General features: G+C 37.5%; 3 protein-coding genes and 1 gene segment (V, D, J or C); 2 read left to right on the top strand and 2 right to left on the bottom strand.

The window, feature by feature from the left end:
- Positions 1-20692, top strand: part of LOC308682903 (Ig kappa chain V region 4135-like) — a 1009768-nt gene that overhangs the window by 288612 nt on the left and 700464 nt on the right.
- Positions 862-10569, bottom strand: dcun1d3 (defective in cullin neddylation 1 domain containing 3). Of its 2 annotated transcripts, XR_014029167.1 has the most exons (5): positions 10195-10569; positions 8652-8723; positions 4648-5180; positions 1413-2486; positions 862-1356 (listed from the first exon to the last, which is right to left on the bottom strand). XR_014029167.1 is itself a non-coding variant. In XM_081352408.1 (4 exons), exons 3-4 carry the CDS (start codon positions 5067-5069, stop codon positions 1994-1996), a joined length of 915 nt encoding a protein of 304 aa, XP_081208534.1. In that variant the 5' UTR covers positions 5070-5180; positions 8652-8723; positions 10195-10335; the 3' UTR covers positions 862-1993. The 2 variants fall into 2 exon arrangements, 1 of the variants encoding a protein (XP_081208534.1); XM_081352408.1 differs by having other exon boundaries at positions 862-2486; positions 10195-10335.
- lyrm1 (LYR motif containing 1) lies at positions 10596-14639 on the top strand. The gene is made up of 5 exons (XM_081352409.1): positions 10596-10808; positions 11526-11697; positions 11781-11841; positions 11962-11993; positions 13303-14639. Exons 2-5 carry the CDS (start codon positions 11548-11550, stop codon positions 13414-13416), a joined length of 357 nt encoding a protein of 118 aa, XP_081208535.1. The 5' UTR covers positions 10596-10808; positions 11526-11547; the 3' UTR covers positions 13417-14639.
- Positions 15066-20692, bottom strand: part of dnah3 (dynein axonemal heavy chain 3) — a gene marked incomplete at its 5' end in the record, with an annotated part of 44404 nt that continues 38777 nt past the window's right edge. The window contains 5 exons of the mRNA XM_081352112.1: positions 15066-15572; positions 16094-16231; positions 17859-18063; positions 18776-18918; positions 19006-19173. Coding sequence (XP_081208238.1) covers positions 15219-15572; positions 16094-16231; positions 17859-18063; positions 18776-18918; positions 19006-19173 — 1008 coding nt within the window. The 3' untranslated portion in view covers positions 15066-15218. The remainder of the gene's footprint in view (positions 15573-16093; positions 16232-17858; positions 18064-18775; positions 18919-19005; positions 19174-20692) is intronic.

Here is a 20692-nt window from a genome sequence, read left to right as displayed (position 1 = left end):
TGAGGGCTGGTAACCAGGAGAGATGCTGACCAATCACAGCGCGTCCTCAGAGCGCAGACCCCGCCCCCACACGCTTGCAGCGGGCTCGTAACTGGCCAATCACAGCACGCCGGTGATAAACAGGCCCGCCCACACAGCAGTGGAGTGCCTTCAACAAGGAGAAACGCTGTCCAATCACAACACGCAATCTCATTACAAGACCCGCCCACACAGCTGAGGCCAACATAAAATGCTTGTACGCAACTATCAGCTTTGATAAACGAACATTAATTTTTACTGTCTTCTTGGATAGACTTTACGCCAAAGTTTCATAAAACAATATTATTCAAAATATTGAAATACTATTCTATTAATACTAACTAAAAAACGAAATTCACAAAAACACAAATATTTTGCAGATTTGCATACTGGAAACCTTTTTAATTGTGCAAAAACTGACTGTCATAAAACATCTAAAAAATATTATGTTTATAATAAATGCTCCATTTATTTATTTATTTATTCATAATATCTCTATTAATTGTTATCTTACCAGTATTAAGTATTTCTCTGTTGTTGCTTATTTGTACTTAAAATAGACCATTTCTGTCATGCATCACTTTATGAACGCTGCAATTTTTATAATAAGAAAACGCTTGTGTTTTACATTTTGAACTGATATACTGAGATAAAAGAAAAATAATAGTATTTCCACCTTCAAAACAATTTAGTTTAACGCTTTACCCAATATATTAAGACATGCATGATAATGCACTGCATATTACTAATAATAAAGTCTGATTTTAAGATAAAATAAATGCTTTGTTATGGTAACTAAATGTCAGAGATCAAAAAGTGAACATAAAAAGACACACTAAAATCCAATGTTCAACACATTTTTATTCATTATAAACTGTATCATTTATATAAAACCAGACACAAAAGATGAAATAAAATAAATTTGAATTAAAAAAAATAAAAGAATGTAAACTGTAAAATAAAAGAAAAAGCTCACAGCAGACATCCAACTGCAAATGAATCTGTATTTCCTCATGCACGCGCACACACACACACACACACACACACACACACACACACACACACACAAACACACACACCTGACCGTTGTTGAGAATACATGAGTGAATGGCAGAATGAATGAATGAATGAATGAATGAATGCATCAGAAGCATCGAATGATAAGAAGAAAAGAAGAGCAGGGAAGCACATGAGGAATGAGGCTTCAGAACATCAATCACTGCAGTCTGATGTTAAACAGCAGCACACACACTCCTCAGCCAACAGAACACCACACACACTCCTCAGCCAACAGAACACCACACACACTCCTCAGCCAACAGAACACCACACACACTCCTCAGCCAACAGAACACCACACACACTCCTCAGCCAACAGAACACCACACACACACTCCTCAGCCAACAGAACACCACACACACTCCTCAGCCAACAGAAGCCCAAATATAACCGTTCAAAACAGCAGTTTTGCTGCCATATGGATGTGTGGGTTTCTTTAGTGCATAAATATGTGCGTGTGTGTGTGTGTGTGTGTGTGTGTGTGCGCACGCGTTTGAGTGTGAATGTGCGTGTGTGAGTGTATGTGTGCACGAGTGTGTGAGTGTGTGTGTGTGTGTGTGTGTATTCAAACTCGGTAGGCAGCTGACAGAATTCCCTTTTCTTTGGCGTGCAGGTGAATCCCAAAATATTAGCGAGAAGAAACCGCTCTGGATGAAATGTGAATTTTAAAACAAATGAAATGAACAACAGCAATAACTTAAATAAAAGTGCTTAAAAAAACATTTCGTTTGGAGCCCTTTCATTAAAACAAAAGTCAAGAGAGCGCACTGGGATGCCCAATGCGATAAGACCAAAAATTCCATAACGATATCTAGAATCCGGATGGAGAGTGACGGGCTCAGAAACACCTCCGCACACACACACACACGCACGTCATCGTCCAGAGTTCACCACCATCCCAAAACACACGGTTCCTCAAGGTCCCGGCCACACGGACGAGGCCTCACAGTCCGCCGGGGGATCGGCCTCGGACCCCTCGTGCGCTCGTTCTCTCCGCCGCCGCTCCGTCTCCCACTCCACGAACGAGTCGAAGAGGCTGGGCCAAGCCTCGTCCTCGCTGTAGTTGCTGAGGTCCTGCCCGATGCTCTGCGTGAAGTTCAGAAACATGTTCCAGGTGTCGCGGGATATGCCGCGCACGGCGCACGGGTTGTCCGAGAGGAAGTCGAGCCAGCGCTCCAGCACCGGGGGCGAGTCCAGCGTGAAGACGAGCCGCCACAGGGCGATGGCGATGGAGCGCTGGAGGGAGCGCTGGCCCTGCTCCGCGTCCAGCCCGAACTGGAAGGTGAAGCGGTAGAGATCTTTGAAACTCTCCTCTCCTCGAGACTCCTCTAGCAGCACGGGGAACCGAGAGCAGATTCCCGGGATACTGTCGGCCTGGATCGCCTTACAGCCGTCCACAAACTCCCTCCTGAGACACACACACACACACAAAACACACTGGGATTTGACATTGCAACTGAGAATGACTCTTGAAGCAAGGATGCAAAAAATGTTATTTAGATTTATGTTCGTATCATAGATCATTTTGTGAATTCATTTTTTAATTTGAAAATTGATTTGTTTTTTTATCAGTTAATGTTGTTATTATTTTAGTACATCAAGGTAAACTAAATAAAAATGAGAAATGATGCCTTGGCAACTAGCTGAAATATATTTGTAATGGTTTTAGTAAACTAGAACAACCCTGACTCACAGAACTACTATAGGTGGAGTTTTTAATTATACATTACAATTTTTTTCAGTATGAACTGCATGTCTAGAAGCATCAGATGATTATTAATACTCTTTAAAAGTTTGGGAACACCAAGGCTGCATTTATTTGATAAAAAATACAGTAATATTGTGAAATATATTATTCCTGTGATCAAAGCTGAATGTTCAGCATCATTACTCCAGTCTTCAGTGTCACATGATCCTTCACAAATCATTCTAATATGCTGATTTAATGCTCAAGAAACATTTTTGATTATTATCAATGTTTAAAAAAGCTCATATTTTTGTGGAACTCGTGACATTTATTTCAGGATTCTATGAGGAATAGAATGAACAGCATTTATTTGAAATAGAAATCTAAATGTGTTTACTGTCACTTTTTACTAAGGGGCCTCAAACATTAGAATGGTATATATAACTCTTTTTAAGAATTAATTATACTATTATTTAAGACATTTATTTTATAAACCATAGTAGCATTAGTTGACTTTTGACCCATAAAAGGAAATAGCGAGAGATGTTTTCTTCTGTATTGTGACGTATATGCGAGTGAAATAGATTATCATGTAGGAGGAGGCCTGACAGACTTGATTCTGTGCGTGAGAGTTGGATCTGAATGAAAGCATGCAGTCTGTTGTAAGAACAGGGCGGTGTTTAAACGGACAAAATGACTGGAGAAGCTTGGCATATGTAAGCAGATTGAAGATTATGAGGTCAAAATGTTAAGAAAATCAAACATGCATGGATGAATTGTTCACAATAAGATATATAACATACATTTACAAAACAGACAGGGTGAATTTTGATTTCATGCCAATTGAAACTCTGACAAACACACGGCTGCACATGGTGTCATTGCAACACTTTGACTAGATGAAGCAATCTTTGCAAGTGTGTGTGAGTGTGTGTGTGTGTGTGTGTGTGTGTGTGTGTGTGTGTGTGTGTGTGTGTGTGTGTGTGTGTGTGTGTGTGTGTGTGTGTGTGTGTGTGTGTGTAGGAACTACAGTGACTAATGATCTCTCACCCCAGTGTAACGTCTGTACCCGCAGACACCACTGCTATTCAACAATAAAACTGTGAAAACATCTTTTTATTGCTTTGTTTTCTCAACTGAAATTCACATTTTTGCCTCTTACCCTTATAATACCCACAATGCTGTGCTGTAGAACTCTGTGGCTGTTCAGAACGCAATCCTATCATTCTGCTTCGACCACATGTGTAATTCGGCAAGTAGCATCCAGTTATCACGACTTAAATAATTACGATAATTAAATTCTGACTGTTAAACAATGACAGAACGGTTACAAATGATGATTTATGTCTTTTGCTGCACATTAAACAGAAGGTCAGTCTGTGTGCATTGCATTTTGGTATACAGTAATCAATTACACAGCATGAAGACTGAATGATTCCCACATTAGCATAACGCACACACAAATGTGCTTCAACTGCCATTTTGAATGGATTTTCTTGTGAAGCAGTGCATTCTGGGATTGTCTTAAAGTTTGGGACTTTTAAAAAAATATCAGTTTCCACAAAAATATGAAGCAGAACAACTGTTTTCAATATTGATAATCATCAAATCATCATATTAGAATGATTTCTGAAGGATCATGTGACACTGAAGACTGGAGTAATGATGCTGAAAATTCAGCTTTGATCACAGGATATAAATTACATTTTAGAATACATTACAAAAGAAAACGCTTCTTTTAAATTATAATAATATTCCACAATATTACTGTTTTTACTGTATTTTTGATGAGATAAATGCAGCCTTCCTGACCCCAAACTTCCCGGTAGTGTCTCTCAACCTCGTCTGTGTGTTGTTGAACCCCTCCACACATCTAACTCACCTTGTAAACTTGCACATGGTAGCAGCCTGGAACTTCCACGCCAGCACCAGAACTTTGAACTCGGCCGGATCGACGCACAGGTCGTTGCAGAAGCGCTCCATCCCCTCCTCCAGGATGGCATCCTCGTGCTCGTCTTTATAACACGAGAACATGTCGTGTATCCGAGCGAGCGACACCCCGTCCCCGTCCTGCGCGGACTGATCCCGCCGCACGTCCAGCGCCGAGAGGGTCGGAGCCACGCCGCCCTCCACGGTGACCTCGGACACTTTGGTGCCGTTGAAAATAACGTCGACGGAAGACTTGGCCACTTCCTCCTTGTGCGCGCCGCCAGTGCCGCCTTTCTTCCCGTGAGATTTCCCAGCATCGCTTTTACTGCCCAGAGAGGACGTGGGGTTTTTGCATTTAGTCACACACTGACCCATGTCGCTCTCGTTCTCGTGTCGGTCTCCCTCGTCCTGTTTCGGAGGTCTTCCTTCAGGTCCAGGCGACCCCTGCTAGACGCCCACTGGCTGACGGACAGCAGTCACCATGCCCTGAAGATTCAGATCCAACATTCATCACGGGGAATCAGACCAGTCACGTTAAAGCTTTAAGGGTCACACTTTAGATTAGGGTCCAATTCTCACTCTTAACTACGACGATTACGGCTTATTAGGGAGTAAGGGAGTTAAAGGTGCAGTATGTAAGAATGACAACTAGTGGTTGAAATTGGTACTGCAGTCGAATTCAAAATATCGGAGATCGTCGTTTCTCCCGCCGCCTGCTCCTCAGACTGGACGGCGCTCACACGGGTTGCCAGTTTGAGCACACGCAACAGGAACCAGCGCAATGGACAATGAAAATTGTCAACATGCAGTATCACAGACCAAAACAATAACAAACATTCCAGCCTGGAAACGCACATTTCAAAGTAAAATACAGTGCTATGCATAAGTTTAGACACCCATGCTAAAGTTGACTAAAAAAAATCATCTTTTGGAAATTGAACTTAATGCCTTAATTAAAAAAATTAGGAGAAATCCAACCTTTAAGGACACCAATTTTCTTTGTGAATGAATAATGTATCATAAATAAATAAATGTTCTTCCTTAAAATACAGGGTGCATAAGTTTGGACACCCCTATGTTAAATTCCCATAGAGGCAGGCAGATTTTTATTTTTAAAGGCCAGTTACTTCATGGATCCAGGATACTATGCATCCTGATAAAGTTCCCTTGGCCTTTGGAATTAAAATAGCCCCACATCATCACATAGCCTTCACCATACCTAGAGATTGGCATGGTTTTATTTCAGTTAGCCTAATAGCTGGTTTGATTTGCATTGAGAGAAGATCTTATGGAAAGTACTCCATGCCAATTACACATTATTCATTCACAAAGAAAATTGGTGTCCTTAAAGGTTGGATTTTTCCTAATTTTTTTAAATTAAGGCATTAAGTTCAATTTCCAAAAGATGATTTTTTATTCCACTTTTTAGTCAACTTTAGCATGGGTGTCTAAAATTATGCATAGCACTGTAACTGGCTGTAGAGGTGTCTCTCAGAGAAACGAGTATGTGAATGTTGTTTCCTCAATATTCCCAAACATATTATGGTATTTTTATGCTTTAGTAGAGTGAAAAAGTTACATACAGCACTTTTAAGTTTAAGTATTGGGTGATTAAGGGATGTAGAATATGATCATGCAGAATAAAGGCATTAATATGTGCTAATAAACAGCCGATATTCTAGTAATATGCATGCTAACGAGCAGCTAGTTAACAGTGAGAACCGGACACTAAACTAAAGTGTTTTTCGTCTGCTTGTGATTTAAAGTAATTTTGTTTGCATTTTTGAGCCTATAATATTCTTCTGTTTATGTTTACTAAAATGTCCTTTACTTTCGTGTTTTATGTTCCATATGGTCATACCATTGTTTTACTAATTGTAGGTATGTGTATTCATATAATTCATTTTTTGTTCTTCTCTTATTCTTCTTACCATCATCAACCTGGCAGGGCCTGCAGATCTTACATTAACATGACGGATACACACAAGCGCTCATGTCAGTTAATGTGCATTGTTCCTTAACATAAACATAAAGCATCACTGAAATATTGAGTATAGAGTCAATTATGATTTCATGCTCACATTACTGTAATATTAAAATCCAGCTGGACTTTCTGAGGGTAAATGTCAAAGATTCTCACAAGCCTTTCCGTCCCGCTTCCACAGAACAATGGCTATCAGAGGAATCTGTATCGCACGTACACTGTTCCTCTTTCCAAGTCCACAAATACAAAGTTCCCTAGATGAACCTGAGCTTCACTTCCTTCCACTCATCTCACTGTGGTCAACACTCCCTCGACTGATTTCTTAACTTGTGAATTTTCTTTAGAATTAAAAGGCAAACCTGAAGAACAATATATTGAATCATCATGTGCGCAGCTTTCTCACTTCCTCTGAACAAGGGAAGCCAGTTAAACAGTGTGTGTTAAATTAGGCCCTGCCAGTGAATCAGAGTTTGGGCAGGACATGAACCAGTGTGGTGAGATCCCTGCACTGTGGTTGTTGAAGTAGTGATCAGTGTGTGACAGAACGCAGAGAGCTTTAATTCAGCGAATCTGGCGCTCCTCCTGCATTCTGATTGGTCACAGAGACGGATCATAAACGCTTCCACTATGACATTAACAAACGCACCTAAAAACTGTGTTACTAGGCCGGGACGAGCGAAGGCTGAACGCCAAGGGATCCGATCTGAAGTTCTTAGAATAACCGTTTGTAGAGCTCTACAATGACTTTGAGGAATGAGAACAATGTGTGTTCATGAAAATAATTCAGATGTGGGCTTCTTTGTTTATGTGTACAATATTACATAAAATGCAGGATGTCTCTCTTCTGATTTATTTTTTTCATGCAGTGAGACACAGTTTGCTTATGGGGACAATTCTGTTATGCTTTATTATGTTATGCAAAGTAATTTAAAATGAACAATAAACTATAGAATGTGTCAAATATGAATAAGTACCATAATTAGCCATGAGAGGAATTCAATATTTAAGGGCCTCATTTTATTTGGCTATTTTGTCGATTTATAACCTTTGCCAAACAATGTCCTTCAGCTCTAACCATATATTGTGTGCATATATAGATGGATAGATAGATAGATAGATAGATAGATAGATAGATAGATAGATAGATAGATAGATAGATAGATAGATAGATAGATAGATAGATAGATAGATAGATAGATAGATAGATAGATAGATAGATAGATAGATAGATAGATAGATTTAATAATTTTAAGAGAGAATATTTGCATAATTATAAAGTAGAATATTTACTTCAAATCAACCATATATATATATATTATGGCAACACTTTACACCTCTAATGCACAGTTATAATATATAATAAAACTTATCTATTCATTGTTACATCTTTAGAAAGTATAATGCGTTAAAACAAGGAATCTGCAAATATTATAATGCATTTTACCTTTGGTAATATATAAAAAAAAAAATTATAAATATAATAAATCAAATATAAAATATATATATATATATATATATATATATATATATATATATATATATATATATATAACATGAATGAGACAATATTTGCAAAATTATAAAGTAGAATATTTGTATTTTACTTGTTATTATAGTTATATTTATTTTTGTATTTTATAAAAGATCTACTTCACAGATAAAGGACATTGATATACTTGCCTTGAGTGATTATTATATAATAAAAATATTTAAATCTAGTATCGTCCTTCCGCTTGTAGGTCTACAGTGACATGTACGTTAGCATCTGGCCTCTACGGATGCTGTGCGGTGATAAACACTGGAACGCTGTATCGACCAATCAGCATCCAGGAGCAACACGACCTGCTTTATATTGAACGCTGAGGACTCTGGGATGAGACTGCTTGTGCTTGTGGCTATCAGAGCAGGCTCAGAGCGACTACATCACCATGGATCGGGAACACGCGTGTTGTGCAGTGGTACGGGACACTCACCCAAATCCCCGAGCAGTGAACCGACGTGTCATCTGAGGAAACTCCATGGAGACGGCCGGAACATCCGCTAGCCTGAGCCAAAGAGCCAAGCAAAAGTGACAGAGCGATCAGAAACACACCATCTAAACAACACACCTCAATCCTCCGAGACACTTTCACACACCTGATCCTCATGCTCTAACTAACTAACTAACCCACAACACAATACCCATGAGCTAACCTAAATAAAACAGGCTAAATCGGAGCTGGGTTACATTAGAGGTGTTGGATTGCTGACGTGACCAGTGCCACGATTAAATGACATATAACCTGAAAGGGGTCATCGTCATAGCAACATACACCTGGTGGGGATGTGGGCAGCATTTGGGGGAAAAGGTCATAGGTCATGAACTAATTTGCAGGTTAATAATCAGCAAGGAACAGCATTCACAACCCAATTTACTTCCATTATGTGATGCATTTACTAGTATAACAGGATTTTCATAGGATGATAACATGGTAATTGGATATTGACTGACATGCTTTAAGACATATCATGTGACTGTATGATTAGCATATTAATTTACCAAAGTATTTACATGCCGCTCCAAATTACTCAAAGGAATACCATGGAACCACACTAATAGCACAAGTACACTAAGGGGTTTTCAATCTTTTTGACGCCACGGACACCCACACTAAAATTTAAAAGCAATCTTTATAGTTTCTTGAGGAAAGACCCAATTTAGACTGTAAATAATTAGTATTATTTGGAAAATGTCTAGTTTCTATTAAGCTATATTATGTTGTTTTCTCTATTCATTACAGTACTGTACTGTTATTTACTCTTTTATTTACACATTTTAATATATTGTTATTCATATAAATCTCGGTTTAGTTATTTACATTTTTTTCTGGTAAGGTTACTAAGGTACTTCAAAGAATATCATGGTTAAACCACTGTAAAAACATAGTAGCACCATGGTACTTCTTTGTTAGGTGAAGATAATTCAGGTTTAATGTCAATCCATGTCAATTTTATGATATTAAATGTCCTGAGAACAAAATCTCTGTTATATATTATATAGACAGATGTTTACACAGATGCTGTCTACATAGGCAGCATTTTGAGCATTTAAAATATTTGTGGGTCATCTATTTAATATATTTAAGGCATCATAAGCGCAATTTGATCCCAATAATGCTTTTTAGCAAAGTCGCTCACTAGATTCTCTATCAGTATAAATGAGAAACTTTCCCTTTAAAATTATGATTAACTGTCCATATATACAGCAAATACACTCTATATCCTCCCTAAACAATCTCTACAATTATACTAATAGTTGTGATATATTAATATACGACTGTTTGTGAGTAATGAAACACTCGACATGACAGTTAAAGTCTTTTAAAGAGCTGATCTCATGTTAGCAGCTTAGCTGGTTAGCTTCAGATAAGTGTGGATCATTTATACACAATACACTTCATGTAAACTATAAAATGTGTACATTCAGCACGTAAACACAGTGGGTATCTGAAACGAAGGTGTTTTGTGTTGATTTACCTGTGGAAAGATGATGAAATAGCTCAGAATCAGCGCATCCCTGCTGTCATGCTAAAGCTAAAGCTAATCCCACCCTCCAGCCGAACCGGATCGGTTCTGAATCTCTGTGTAAAAGCAGGAGAAAGGGCTTCTCTTTGTGTGCTTCGGATGCTCTTTGGGTCATTAGATGATCATAGTTGACATTTCCCCCCGCATCACTTCCTACAGACTCGAGCCTGTCCCTGAACCCGAACCGAACCTGCGCTGATCCGGACCGGCTCCGGTAAAACCACCTCCTTTACCGGCTCCCGCTCCTTTGGACCGTTTCTGGGGGGACGGAGGTGATCCTGAGGGACTCGATGCGGCCGCACGGAACCAGAGTAACGCAGATCGGCCGCTGATTGATCGCAGTTTCTCTTTTTGTTTGGGTTCGAGGGAGTATGCGTAAAAGCGACGCAGGCGTAAACGGCGCAAACATCTCTCAGACATGCGACTGCGCAACACGGGAGCTTTCCGGACTAGTTCGAAACAAAACTCCCCGCAGTTCGAGACGTCATCACTCGCAAGCACGTGGACGCTGGAGTGCGGAAGTGCGGAGATGTTCACATAAGCTGTATTGATCTAATCACCCATAGGTAATGTTTATTTCATCAGGAAGTAGAGATAATGAGCAGCTAGATTATTAATGCATTCAACGGAAGACTGTAACAATTGTAATATGTGTCAAGGATATTGCAAATCTCTTATTGACAGCCATCCAGTTTACCTAACAGCAACACAGAGGTCACGCACTGATTTCTGTTTTTATAACGTTTTGTAGTACGCATTATATTTAATACTGAATAAAAAGAATTATTTCAACAGAAATATGCAGCATAATTAATTAAAATAATATATATATCATGCTTTATTATGCTAATATGCTGCTGATTATATATAAAATAACTGCTGCATAATTGTAGAAATTATATATATGTGTGTGTGTGAATATTAATGCTATCAAATCGATTAATTGCATGATTCGCATCTAACCATCTTTTTTAATGTGTAGATAATATGTATATGTGTGTGTACATACACGTGTATGCATATATATATATATATATATATACTGTATATATACATAGACACACACACACATTGTATTTAAACAAACTTGTTAGATGCGCTTAATCGATTTGACAGCACTAATATACTGTATATATACACACTGATTAATAATTTATTTGTGTGTGTATATATATAGTGGGGACTTATACCACAGGTAAAGGTAAAAAATACTTCTATGTTTTTCTAAGGTGAAGTAAGGGCCTTGTCAAGTTCTTCTAACATGTCCAGTATTGTTGTGTCAGTTCATGTTGACAGGCGGTCCGGATGTCTCGTCCACATGTGCTGTCTCTCTACAGGAGGATCCTGCGCGTGGCACGCAGTTGGAAAGCTCAGTCTGCTCTTCCTCAGGACACCGACACCGAGCGGAAATATATCGCTCTGGAGGCTCGAACCCTCTTCCGACAGAACCAGCAGGTGCGGGCCGACCTCACATCGCCCGAGGACCTGTGAGAGAGCTCACATCTATAACACGCTCTCATGTCTTCTCCCTGTCACAGATAACAGATCCAGAATCAATCCAGAGATGCATTGAAGAGTGTGAAGCTCGGATAGAGATCGGTCTGTATATGATATCAAATGCTTCATTTATGAGCTGAGAAATAATTAATGTCATTTTTAAGACGTTATCAAATAACAGGTGATCTGTTAAAATGATTTTTATTTTGTTTTTCATGGCAGGACTGCATTATAGGAACCCCTATCCCAGACCAGTAAGTACCTCCACATAAGATCATGGCACTAATAATAATACTGCTATATTTGTGAATCTCATGAAGATATGTCTTTATATATACAGTACCAGTCAAAAGTTTGGAAACATTACTATTTTTAATGTTTTTGAAAGAAGTCTCTTATGCTCATCAAGCCTGCAGTTAAAAAAACAACAACAAAAAAAAAAACTGAAATATTATGAAATATTATTACAATTTAAAATAATGGTTCTCTTTTTTAATATATTTTAAAATGTAATTTATTTTTGTGATGCAAAGCTGAATTTTCATCAGCAAGCACTCCAGTCTTTGGTGTCTTATGATCCTTCAGAAATCATTCTAATATGATGATTTATGATCAATGTTGGAAACAGTTGTGCTGCTTAATATTTTTTTTATAACCTGAGACACTTTTTTCAGGATTATTTGATGAATAAAAAGTTAAAAACAACTGTATTTATTTAGAATAGAAATCTTTTGTAACAATATACACTACCGTTCAAAAGTTTGGGAACAATAACTATTTTTTTTTTTAAAGAAATTAGTACTTTAATTCAACAAGGATGCGTTAAATTGATAAAAGGTGATGGTAACGATTTATATTGTTAGAAATGTTTTTATTTTGAATAAATGCTGTTTTTATGAATAAATGCTGTTAACGTTTTACTCATCAATGAATCCTGAAAAAAGTATTCCAAAAAAATATATTAAGCAGCACAACTGTTTCCATCATTGATAATAACTGAGTATCAAATCATCATATTAGAATGATTTCTGAAGGATCATAAGACACCAAAGACTGGAGTACTTGCTGATGAAAATTCAGCTTTGCATCACAAAAATAAATTACATTTTAAAGTACATTATAAAAGAGAACCATTATTTTAAATTGTAATAAAAATTGTACTGTTTTTTTTTTTGTTTTTTTACTGCAGGCTTGATGAGCATAAGAGACTTCTTTCAAAAACATTAAAAATAGAAAAAATAGTAATGTTTCCAAACTTTTGACTGGTACTGTATATATATATCAACATTTTCATTAATATAATGCAAAAAAAATAAAAATTATTTGGGGTGAAATATGACTTGGTCACGTTCTTGCCTTTTTACAAAGATTTAGGTCCGTATTTATGACCACTATTTATGATTAAAAAAGTTCTTTATTAAACGTTACTTATTGTTATTTCAATATTGTAATAATATTGCCATTACTTCATATTTCTTTACATTCCGAAATATGACTTGGAAATGTTTCCTGGCAGTTTTTGTGAGATTTACACACTAATATGTCATAAATGTTTTTTCTCAGACGTATCTTCCACCGATGGGTCTGGCCACTCAGAAGGGCCGAAAGTTGCGAGGTCAGCAGAGACTGCGGAAACAAGCCAAACCCGTGTACCTACAGTCTCAGGATGAGACCTGACACACTAACAGATGTCTTAAAGTGTGTAGGACATTGTGTTGAGAAACACCAGGGAACATTATAAAGTTTGACAGTTCATGTAGTTCATATCTTAAAAAGGCTGCATTATGAAACAGATCAGGGCAATTCCTCTCACTGCCAGTGTACAGCATGATGAATGCGAATGTGAGCTGTTTTGATTCATGTTAAAAGGTGTATTTATTTTGTCATTGTATAAAGGTCTCAGTTAATGTTGCATTCTAGCTGTGTTTTAATTAGTTTATTTCTCATCATTCATTCAACTTTTGAGTTTTAACTAGAAATGGTTTCTTCACAGAAGTCACCATGAAACGGAAGTTGCCCTATTGTGACGTATATCTGAGTGAAATGACTTCTCGAACAAGAGAAAATGTAGGGAGGGGCTTGATTTTGTCCGTGGGAAATTGATTGGACAGAGCCTAAGTCCCGCCCCTCCGCTTCCGGCTCATGGGACCTTATTTCGGAAAAAATATGTATGGTAGTCAATGGCGAGAGACAACTTATCTTTTTATTCCGTCTGAACTGTGCCCTGAACTACACATATGATGTTTGTCAATTTAAAAGATAATTATGAAAGTCAAGAAAGTCGTAGTTTGTCATAAAACAGAAGAGTAACGTTTAGTTTTATGTGAAAATCGCTCAATGAACTACATCTCTCGTCTCCCACTATGTACGTCACCAATATCGTATGTGTGCAGTCTGGTACAAAACACTTGTGTAACCTTACGATTATAATGTAAGACTATAGAAAAAATGACAGACGTTAGCTTCAGTAAAGTTAGCCTCATTCATTGAGAGAAAAGGTATGACGTCGCATGTGCGCCTTTTGGGTTTGTAGTCTTTGTAATTACGTATTTTCACAGTCTTATACCTCAACAGTTTTACATCAAACTGCAACTTTCTTGTCTTTAAAATGTATCTTTTAAATTGACAAACATCATATGTGTTATTCAGGGCACAATTCAAACGAGATCAAAATATTTGTTGTCTCTCGCCATTGACTACCATACAATATTTTTCCGAAATAAGGTCCCATGGTGGTCCACCGGAAGGGGAGGGACTTACGCTCTCTATTGGTGGATCTCGTGTGAGTGACAGGTTGCTCCGCCCTCACGCCAATAAACGCGTCATCAGAGAAGAGATGTTGTTGTAAAAGATGTTCATTTTGACATGAATACATATTAATAAATGACATTTTGATGTTTGAAAGTCTCTAGGTTTTGACATAAATGCAAAAAAATAAAAATAAATAGTAATTATCGATTTTCAAATATTGCACCTGTCAATACAGAACGAAATATTCTGTAGCCCATTTTGCCGTCAATACTGCCGACGTTGTCTTTGCTGCTATATATTTATGTTTAACATGAAGTATAGGCCTTCCACAACTCTCCCCATATGTCGAATATATCACTAATGGGGCTTATCATGTCAGCTAGCAGCAGTCAGACACGCTTCTGGTGTGCAAAGACATAGAAAACGCCACACAGCCCGTGTGTAGCCGGCCTAAGGATTACAAGGCACAGATACAATGTGCACAGATAAATAATTTATAATAAATACTGCAAAAAACAAGAATTGTCCATTTTGATTACATGCCGACTCTAACGTCTGAAGAATTACACAATACTGCTTTAAGCCATTTTGTTTTATTATTCCATACAATTATATTAAAAGGAACCACAATATGCTAATTAGTGCTGTATTTTATTTAATATTTTTTGGTTTTTCATATGTTTGGCATGTTGCAATGTAAACACACTGAAAATCTGTGGTGGATGCGCTCAGTTGTCGAGTTGGCAGAGGCAGGCGACGCCGCGGTTGATCCAGTGTTTCTGGGGCTGGTCCGAGGGCAGCTCGATGGACAGGACGTAGTTGGTGGAGTGACCAGTGGTGGAGAGAGTCCCGCGCCTGGCGCTGGTCTTGTACACGGGACAGATGTAAACGCTCTCGTGCAGGAAAGTTGCGCTCTCTCCAGGCTTCAGCCAGATTATGGGCAGCGGGTCGAAGAGAACTTTAGGAACAGACTCACCGATAACCATGTGCTCCCGATCCCAGCACGCTCCCTCGAGGAAAAGCCCTCGGACATACGCGCCATCCTCCGGCTTACCCTCCATGTTAGTTTCCTGCTTACAGACCTAAATGATGCACATTATGATATACACAAGTTAGGGGTCATTTTAGTTTATTTTTTCAATATAAATGTATACTTTTAATTAGCAAGGATGTTAAATTGATCAAAATTTACATTAAAGACATTTAAGACAAATAAATGCGGTTCTTTCAAAGTATTAATGTATCCTAGTTAAAAAAAGAAAATAAAAAATGAAGCAGTACAACTGTTTTCAACATTGAAAATAATCAGAAATGTTTCTTGAGCAGCAAATCAGCATATTAGAATGATTTCTGAAGGATCATGTGACTCTGAAGACTGGAGTAATGATGCAGGAAATTCAGCTTTGATCACAGGAACAAATTACATTTTACAATATATTCACATAGAAATGAGTCATTTTAAAATGTAATAACACTGTTTGCAGCTGAATATACCAAAATCACTTTGAGTTTAAAATGTCAGTGTTTAAGAAACATTAATTTATTAAGCACAGATCACCCTGTTTCTCATACACTCAGTTCACTCTCTCATTGGCACACAAACCTCATACTCGAAGCCGATGTAGTCGATGGGGATGGTGTACTTGCGAGCGAAATTCTGAGACACGCCAGTGAGGAACGACTGAGTGAAATAGAACGCAGATACCCAGAACACAGGCGGAGGGCCGTTATCAATCCAGTCCTAAAGCACACACACACACAAAGATGGCCGAACAATTAGAAACTGATTGGTGAGTAGTGCACAACTGGTTTCAATAATCTCAGAGCACACATTGGCTGACCTAGTGTCCTTATTACACCTAGTGCACACTACAAGAACAGAGCCTCTGCTTGAAAAAAAAAAAGTTTTCTTATAGCTTCATGCATTCTTTTTTTATCAACACTATAAAGTAAGTTTCATAAAAAAGGCAACAATTTTAGCAAAAAGCGGAGAAAATCATGTTTTTTTTCCCTAAGACTACAATGTACAGAAGCAATGGGTGTTTCTCAAAACCAAGAATGCAAAGAACGAACTTGTGTTCTTGGGGAGAACGCTCTTGCTAGTTGTTCTTGGAAGAATGGACTCACAAGGTGACGAGCACACAGAACGCTGCTGACAGTTTGAGACGATGTGTTCTTGCTGGTATTGCGCAATAACACCCCCGCACAGACGCCATCTGCAGTAAGTTACCCAAACATAACGAGAATTATTGACGATAACAGCCAGGCTTTATCGCCCAAGCCTACCCTCAGCTCAAGGGATTACTCTACAACTGTACACTACAATGTAATGTATATTCATAACAATAAAGCAACGCTTATGGAGATTCTCACTTCCGAAAACGTTTGAGCACATTTTCGATTCGCTATAAATTTTCGTAAAAATGCCAATATTTGAAATCTACACAGTTGATTTCTCGCATCAAATGTTCTCAGAAGTGAATTTAGTGATGAAATAGCGTACGAAATTGTAGAAAAACGACTAGCTGTGCCTCTCTTTCCTCGAATGCCGAAATGAATGCTGGGATATTTCTGCCGTCAAGTTCACACAAGTTACCAACCTATGCATCCTCGGTAAAATGGGCGTGTCAAGAACACTTCCGTGATTTTTAACCGTTCTTGTCAAAATTCAAACTTGTGTATTGGGACAGTACTTGGGCAGCGACTGATGACGTTTCACAAGTCCACAAGAACACAAGTACAGAGAAGAACGCATATTGAGAAACGGCCAATGTCTTTTATCGCTTGTTTCTGCTTCTTGTTTGCCTGTGTTTTGATCCGGAGATTCTCTACTCTTTCAGAAGATGCCTACTAGCGCCCCCTACCGTATAACACCGAAAACACCTAAAGCTGCAATAATGACATTATTCATTGTATTAATTGCAGACTAGGCAAGGTTAATATAGTTAACTAAAACAATAAAAAACATTTTCATTGCTTGAAATAAAATCAACATTATCTGAAGTAAAATATCAAAAAAAAAAATATTTTAGCTAGGTTTCAAAACAAAAATTTGTTTAAATCAAAATGAAAACAGAAAAATATAACAATAAAACCATCTCAAAATATCAATTACAACTATAATAGAACTGTATCTCATTGTTACTGAAATAGCATTGACAAGGATTACGTTATGTTTTACAAGAAAATACTATTTCAGTTGTTCTATAGTTATTTATGAAATTTACTAGCAATTTCTGAGTGAAGATTGTTTGTACACCACATATTTTCAGTGCAGGTTCACCAGTTGGAAACAATTCACATCATTAAAGGAACATGAGCTTGTGTCCTGCTGTGTGCGTTTGTCTTTAGCCGTTGGACTTGCTCACCTGTAGAAACTGCAGCCTGGCGAGGAAGTCGGACATGTAGCTTCCCAGGGGTTTAAGGGAAGGGTAGGACTTGGCGGCCCATGTGGCCGGCACTTTCCCAACGAGAAGACTGTTGAAGACGTTCTCCAGCTCGGCTGACATCACAACCTGCCCCCGAAGTGCCTTCTGGGTGTTTAGCAGGCTGCTACGCACCACCTTTGACAGCCTATACATTTACATTAATGCATTTGGCAGATGCTTACATCCAAAGCAACTTATATTGCATTCATGGTATACATTTGATAAGTTCATGCATTTCCTGGGAATCAAACCCACAACTAGGGCTGCACGATATTGAAGAAAAATGCGATGTGCGATAAGTCATTAAATAACGCGATATTCGATATGCGATACGATAATGCTTAAAGTGAGTAAAATAAATGTAAATTATCTTTAAAATATATTTAAAATTATATACATGCGTGTTTCACATTCTTTTTGTGACAAGAAAACATCCCTAAAACTTCTGAAAGAGAACATCAGTGTTTTACTGTAGCATAAGAGTGTTATTTTAACATCAGTGTAAACCACAGGGTTCAGATTATCCTACATTAGGCTTTTTTAACAACAGAAACTGAATAATCAAATGTAAAAATAAAACACTGCTTGGTTTTCACTGTATGAATTAAATATATACTGATTCTTATTAAAGCTACAAAGGTTATCTAGCCAAGAGCAGTGAGTGATTTTCTCTTTGTCTTTTGTTCATGATCCCAGTTATTGCAAGCCGTTGCGATATGCATTTCGCGATATATACATTTGCGATATTTCGATCATTTCGATATATTGTGCAGCCCTAACACACAACCTTGGCATTGCTAGCTCTACAGCAGTAATGTTATGATGTATGTAATGTAGGTTACGAATATGTCTGGTACCTGTTGAAGCGAATGAGTTCCTGGCGTAAGACGGTGTTCATCGACTCCTCATACAGGAGTGGGTATTTATTGGTCACCATCTCAATGTCAAAATCACAGGGAAGCTTGGCCAGCATTCCCTCGGCCAGCTCGTCTACCACTTCCTGTGTGGACACAGACAAACGCACTGACAGAAGAGCAGGTACACAAAACTGTCAATCATTTTTCATTAACGATCCGCCTCCTCCCACCTGTGGAGATTTGGCTCCGCTGCTAGTTTGTCTCGGTAGCGTCAGCAGCACGCCGTCTAACAGCTGATTGGTCTCCTGGTTATCCTTGGTGATATTAGCATTGCTGTGGAGGCCGAAGACCTCGGGTTCAGCACTGATGGGCAGGTTGCGGATGTAGTCCACATAACTCTACATATAAAAGAGATTCATCTTCTGTAGCTCTCAAATCCCCACAAGCCAGTGCTATTTTAGTATCCGTAATATACAAATATACTTAATATTTTTAATTCATTTTTAAATGTTCCTTTTTCATTTCAAATTTTACTTGCAGTTTTAGTTTAGTTGTAGTCTATATAGTTTTGTTAATACAATTTTATTAATAAAGTTTATTATTAAATGTATTCGATTTTCTGTTTTTATTAAAATTTTTATTTACAGTTTCAGTAATTTGTTGTTTTTGCCATTTTAATTAGTTTTTTCTTTGTTGTAGTTTTAGTTATATGTCTACATTAATAAAGTTTATTATTACATTTATTAAATATTTATTTTTATTTATTTTTAACTTAAACTTAACAATAATGAAAAATGCCAAGTAATTGAATAATATCTGAAATCAAATAAGTAAAAAAAAATATATATATATATATTTTTTTTTTACTTGGCATTTCTCATTATTGTTAAGTTTAAGTTAAAAATAAATAAAAATAAATATTTAATAAATGTAATAAACTTTATATATATATATATATATATATATATATATATATATATATATATATATATTTCAGTTATTTTAATTTTTTATATAACGATGCTTAGTTTTAATTAACTATAATAATTAACTGCCACAAACATGACACCTAAATATGCATCATGGTCCTCGCATGTCTCATAAATTATCATAATTCAGAACGTCTTAATGTTTTAACTTGTACACAATGCATCACATGACTTCATTTCTGGGTGAACTATTCCATTAAGCATCAGAATAGTTTGTTTATGTTTCTTTTGCATAATGAACTGACTTCAGCTAAACAATGACACTATTGTCTTTTTAAAGCTGCTTCACAGCAGAATTGAATTATGTTTGCATCATTGATCACTAGGGGCTTTCGCACCGGGCAGTTCTAGGAACTAGGAACTAGCCACCAGGGTTGTTCCCTGAGAACTAATGGTTCCCTTAGGAACATCTTCCTGGTTGCATTCGCACCGCCAGCAGGAACTCTGAAGTGACGTAAGCCTCGCTTGTTGTTGTGCTAGCTGAGCAGAAATACATAATCATGTTTCTCTTGGTCCCCTCAAAGTTGCGTTGGATTTTCTCCTTAGAGTAAAGGTTAAGAGGCCCATCTATCAGTTTTCCATGTTCGTAGAGTTAGTTTCTGGAGTTAATATGTAGGCTATAATATATATATATTTTTTAAAATGGCGGGTGCTGGTGTTTCGCGTGCGCTCGGCCAATCGGCGAACACTAACGTCACGGATAGTTCCTATAGTGCTGGTTTAGACCGACTCTGAAGTAGGAGCTAAATTAGTTCCTCCAAAAGGAGTTCCTAAAACTAAAATCGTTCCTAGTTCCTAGCAGGGTTATTATAGTTTTGCATTTTTCATTAGTTTTTATTTTTATTTCGTTTTGACTTTTTGTTTTCAAATTCAGTTTAGTTTTAATTAGTTTTTAAAGTGGGTTTGCTAGTTTAGTTTAGTTTTTATT

Source organism: Scardinius erythrophthalmus, assembly GCF_964197995.2.
Source record: "Scardinius erythrophthalmus genome assembly, chromosome: 22".
NCBI classification, from domain to species: Eukaryota; Metazoa; Chordata; class Actinopteri; order Cypriniformes; family Leuciscidae; genus Scardinius; species Scardinius erythrophthalmus.
This window is presented reverse-complemented; position numbering and strand designations above follow the sequence as displayed.